The sequence below is a fragment of the Ruditapes philippinarum genome, unplaced genomic scaffold (genome assembly GCF_026571515.1).
Source record: "Ruditapes philippinarum isolate M1 unplaced genomic scaffold, ASM2657151v2 ctg26064_1_1_1_1, whole genome shotgun sequence".
Classification (NCBI taxonomy): domain Eukaryota; kingdom Metazoa; phylum Mollusca; class Bivalvia; order Venerida; family Veneridae; genus Ruditapes; species Ruditapes philippinarum.
This window is the reverse complement of record NW_026859204.1, coordinates 1-6,079: the sequence shown is the minus strand read 5'-3', so window position 1 is coordinate 6,079 and position 6,079 is coordinate 1. Positions and strand designations below refer to the sequence as shown.

The 6,079-nt window shown below is 31.8% G+C and overlaps 1 protein-coding gene across 1 annotated transcript; it reads right to left on the bottom strand.

Moving 5' to 3' along the window:
- Positions 1-653: 653 nt before the first annotated feature.
- On the bottom strand, positions 654-3,054 carry LOC132755606 (matrilin-3-like; the record flags this gene model as incomplete). Its single annotated transcript, XM_060746495.1, has 3 exons — positions 654-1,118; positions 2,248-2,682; positions 3,022-3,054. Coding segments are annotated over 3 exons (647 nt in total), but the record flags the coding sequence as incomplete, so codon positions are not given.
- Between the last annotated feature and the right edge of the window lie 3,025 nt (positions 3,055-6,079).

Genomic DNA, 6,079 nt, shown 5'->3' with positions numbered 1-6,079 from the left:
TTCTGATAGCAAGATATTTATATACAATATCGGTTTTATTATAGGAAAGACTAACGTATTGTCTGTTTACCTGAGAAAATAGAGGTAATGAACTAAATTTTATTTTTAAAACAAGCATAAAACAATTCTTCAATCTTCAACTAAACCATTAAAACCGTAAAATAAATGAGCAATAAAAGAATGTATAAATGAACTATAGAAGTCATCATATAAGCCTATAAATAATTCATACTTTGATACACAAACTAGTCCTCCGAGGCTTTTCGTTTTGAAAGTCAATCCAATTTGTGACAAGAGTTATCATCTTTAATAGATCAAGCTTATGATAAAGCTTATTACAAAATATTCATTTACTCAGTTAAAAGGGTCTTTGTAGTGTTGTCTTCTCATTTACAGAAACACAATATTTACAGTACCTATCCACAAAGGCGAATAGCAATCACGTAACGTATCTCTCTCAACAAATACTTTGACTGAGATTATTTTTATATAACCAATGCAAAAAGCAACCTTTACGAACTAAGTGATAGATCAAGATAATCATTTTAATGAATATATGAGTATTGATAAGGTCGCCGATACCATATATGAAGAACATATATACAAGTCTTGTTTGTATTCAATGGAATTACTTTCCTTACCAGGTAGGCATCAGTGAAAGCATTTTTATATTAAAAAATTGTTCCCCTCTTTTTAATTATGGACAGTGCATAAGAAAAGCATAATTATGCAAAAAATGCTTTACAAAACATTCGGAAAAATCTACAATAGTACCTAATCTGAATATAACATGACCTGTGCTTAGGAATAATTTGGTAATGTATCTGTAATGAGCACATTTTTTTGCGCGGAGCTTCTCAATTGCTGCATTGCAGCAACATTTGTACTTGTAGACTATTAGATGTTAGCCCGTACAGATGGACTGACAAACCGGCGACTTTATAAACACCTTTCGGGGAGAATAAAAATATTACCGCATCCAGCACCGAATCTTTCACCACAAATGATTTTCTCGGTCAATCCAGCGAGCTCTTCAAAAGTCTTTACAAGGAATCTAAACTGATCCGTTGGGGTGTTAGCTATACTGTCAAGTTCTTGTGTGTCTGATACTTTGATACCTAAAATAAGAAATTAAAAAAAAGTTATAAATGTTTACCATAATATTTGACACATGATCCTAAGAGAAAAATTGTCATGTTGCAAATTTATTGCCTGGAAAATTAAATCTTTTATAAAATATATAATAAAAGGTATTTGCTTACTTTGCTTTAGGAAATGAGATTAAATAAACGCATAGCTTGATTATGCTTTCTTATAGAAAAACAATAGAAAAACACTATATTTATTTAAATCTATTGGATCGTATTTTGATTTGAATATGTTTGATATATTGGTTAGCCTATAAATTTCAATATTTGCTTTATAGCATTTCATTTATCGTAAAGATAGTTTTTAATGTTCTATAATGTTGTATGTTTCTTATAATAAAAGCCGTATAATATGAACTATTTTTAAAAAAGTAAAATGTTGCTCATTACCTTATAGAAGAAGCCTCTTTTTGTTTTAATAAGATAAACTAAATAACAGTGATCAATACAGTATAAAAGAACATTTGTCTGGACATATTTTCAAGCAATGTTGCAACGCAGAGATATTTACTCAGACTGTTATAATTTTATAGTACACTATGCTATATACATTATTTTACAATACTTTATAACAATACCTCTAATGAACTCGAGTAAATAAAAATAACCAAAGGCATATATGCCAGTTAGCAAGTTAAAAGCTAGTTGAATTTTTAAAGGCATAAAAATAATTATGAACATTTCTTAGAAGCGATACTCATTTCCTATGATTTATAAATGGCAAATACATAACTTTTTTAGAACATTTTTAAAGCACCCAGAGTAATCAAATTACTTTACCAAAGGCGCAAGCGATACTTATATATCTAAGAACCTAAAATTAATTAAACTATTATACTTACAGTATAATTATACAATAATAATACTTCAAAGAAAGTCGAATTAATTAGTTATACTTATGAAAAATACGTTACTTTATATAAAGATTTCTTAGAAATTCAAATCAATCAAATCAATCAAATTATTTTACCACAGGCATTTACAATTCTTTAAAATATTTTTCTGAGAAACTTAAATTAACTTATTTGTTTTTCCAAAAACATTAACTGTACTTGATAACATCATTTCTACATGACTCAAATTCATTAAGTTTTCTAACCAATGGCATATAATTCGATATCTTTCGTCCTAGCATTGTTTGCCTCTGGGATAGTTCTTCTAATGTCTAAATTTGAAACACCATCTGTTAACAGAATACCGACATTTGGAACTTCCGGACGATCTCCATTAGATCTTGTGAACATTCTTGAGTGCATAGTCCTTAAAGCAGCTGCAGTGTTTGTTCTTCCGTAAATAAATTCTATTTTATCAATAGCGGCTTTCACTGCTGCAGTGGTATTGTATTTATTCAAATGGAATTGAATCTCTGCGTCTGTACTGAATACGAGAATACCAATTCGAGCACTACCACTGTCTACATCAGTGTAGTCCACAATATCTTTGCAGAAATCAAGCATCTCCAGGAAATTAGACTCCGTCATACTTGATGATGCATCAATATTTATTACAAGATCGACCTCTGCCAGTTTACAACCTATTCATTATACAATTTATATGAGTATCTAAGTCCGAAATGCTGTGGTCTCTCTTCAACAGCCAAGCTGAAAATGACGATAAAAAAGCACACACAAAAAAGCATGTTTTGTTAAATTATATTGTATTGTTTTACTAGTTTTTATAAAGAAAATTATTTTAATTATTAACGGATGAAAGATACTACACATCTGTATCTAGCAGTCATTCAAATGTGTGTTACATGTCCCAGTTGGAAGGATTTAATATTGCATGTTTGTAGGCATTCAGACCCCATAGGAGCTCCTTTAATGTTTACTGTTTACTGAAGTGTTTTTTTAGATAAGAAATGTTGTATTACCTGGCTCCTCGGTTGTAACTACGGCCTTTTCAACTGCAAGTATATTTGAAATATCATTAAGAAATGAAGCACAGTAAACTAATACGAATAAACTACAATGAAACGAAATCTCTAGATAACGTGACAACGACAAAATAGATATTGTTGCAGGCTCGGTTTGATCAAACCTGTTCGAGAAAGCTATTGGAAATTGCTAGTTACCGTTCATGCCCCCAATCATCAGCTTATGCAGGATTCAATATTTTTTTATTATGGTAAAAATGAAAGTTTGAATTTATATACATCCGCAGATGTGTTCAATACCACTCAAATGAAGGTTCAACGATGCGAGATAGACAGGTAACTGAACTACTGTCAATATTAATCAACACTGATGTCTCATTCTTAAGAATAACCAGTTCATTATATTATTTTGATGATGTGAATCATCAGTGTAAGTTTTATTTTCGATAGCTAGAAGTGAAAATAAAAAAAAACAAATAAAAAAGTAAATAAAAAAGGATAAAAATAGAAAAAAATAAAAGAAAAAAAGCAATAATGATAAAACATATATCAATAATTTTGTTTATCGTTTATCGTTTCATTCATGATGTCAACATGAATATAACATTTGATGACTAGCTTATCGATAAATGACCTTTTCTTAGAATGAACAATGACAGAAAACCCTACAAATATATTTATGGAGGGATAAAAGTATTATTTGTTTAAATATACATTCGTTTTGTTCCTTCTTACAGTTCAATATTGAAGAAGATTGTTTAGCAAATATCATTTCTAAATTATGAAGTACATGTATACAAGTACACATTTAAATTCGTTTGAAAGCATTATCTTCAAAAGTGTGAAAGTAAGATAAAATAAAAAAAAAGAAATGTCGCAGATGCCCAGGAATTATACTGTTTTGTCAGTGGAAGCACAACAGAATTTCGGCAGGTTGGTCAAGGGAAAATATACAACCCTGCAACAATTGTGTTGACGTAAAAATGGAAACCGTAAAATATTCCACAACATCAATTCTGACTGTATTTGGAGTCTATTCGTAGACGTCAAACGTGAGAGTAATAAAATTGGGAAGTAATATGAACTCATTATATCAATACGAATATGTAAGTTGGAAATAGTCCTTCCTGTAATAATGGGCAAAAGATTATTTTCATTCTGAAACATTTTTACTCACGACTGAATGTATTTCTTGCGCATTTTCTATTCTTACACTTTATTTTCAATCTGCAGTCATACAAATATATCTAAAAATCATAAATCGAACTAATCAATGTTTTCAACATATTGTACCAAACAAAAAATTGAAACAAGAGAGCCAAGAGGACCCTAGATCGCTCACCTGACCCTTCAAACTCACCCGAGCAATTACTTAGACAAGCATCTTGATGAGGTTTGATGATAATTCAGTAAACATTGTGTCATCTAGTGTTATCAAGGTTTGTTTTCAATATTTGGGCAGTGACCATGTTTTTGAGCCAAGGTGACCCATATTCAAACTAGAGCTAGAAATGATGAAAACATACTTGCATACCAATTTCCAGGATATTTGGATAACAACAGTAGGCACTAGAAAGTAAACAATATTGTACTATTTTTAGCTCCTGTGACCCATTTTTACTTCAGAGATGAAATTTTTGAAATACTCCAAGCAATTTACCAGACAAGCATTCTAACCAAGTTTGATGACAACAGAGTTAAAAAATGACCATTAGGTTGTTAACAAGGTTAAATTTTCTGGGCATGTGTCCTAGTTTTCGAGCCTAAGTGACCAATATTTAAGAAGAAATCATCAACACAATCTTTCAGACCCATATTCCAGATTGACCTAGAAATAATTCAAACAACCTGCCTTATCATTGTCCAGGATATTTGGATCATAACCGCAGCCAGTAGACCGTTTACAAGATCTTTCTATTTTTACCTCCGGTGATCTAGTTTTTGACCCGAGACAACCCATATGCAAACTTGACCTAAAACATCAAAACAATTTTTCCAGACCAATTTCCAGAATATTTGGATTAAAACTGCAGACACTAGAATGATACCAAGATTTTTCTAAGTTTATTTCCAATAATCTAGTTTTTGACCGGAGATGAACTATATTCGAACTTGACTTAGAAATTATGAAAACAACCTTTTTATCAATTTCTAGGATATTTGAATCAAAACTGTAACCACTAGAGCGTTAACAAGATTTTTCTATTTTTCGCTCCTGTGACCTAGTTTTTGACCAGAGATGACCCATACGCGAAATCGACCTGTATTATATTTCGGCAAACATTCTGACAAAGTTTTATTATGACCCAATAAAAACTATGACTGCTAGCGTGTTAACAACACAAATGTTGACGACAAACGAAGCATGACGCACTACGACGGACACCAGACATAGCCCCATCACTACATGTATATCTTACTTTGACCAGTTCCTGGTCAGGTGAAATAGAAAAAAGAAAAACAAGATATACAACGAAGGTTGGCATTCAGTAATCGCTCTTCCTCCCACACCACCCAGCAACACAGGAAAACTGGCAAAGAGCCTAGCAGGACACCAAACATGTATCACGTTTGGATCGAGCTTTGTTCTTAAGTATTAACCCTTAAGTTAGTCCCATAGCATGTAAACAAGTGATGGATGTTTCAATTAATGAACAATCAAACAAATATAAAAAACGACATATCAAAGCGCGTGGACATGGGTTATCTTTCCGTGACATAATCATACTCCAACATATGGTGCTTAGCAAAACGTTGAGTAGTATAGAGCATTGTAATGTTAATCGTTCGATTCCCGGACGTTGCAGGTTACTTTCCTTGTGTTTGATGATGAAATGCTTTCTAAAATTGTTTTTCCTGTACCTGTGCTATGGCATCTACAGAAGTTATCAGTATTACTGTCGTGATCCGGAGTGAAAACTACCAAACTACCACCACCTAAAGCAATGCACATGAAAAATATTTTAGGTATTCCGTCATCGGTAAAGCTTGAATGTGCCATTTGACCATTATTGTTTCAGGTTGTCTTACAATCCGGACAAAATGTAGTATGAAA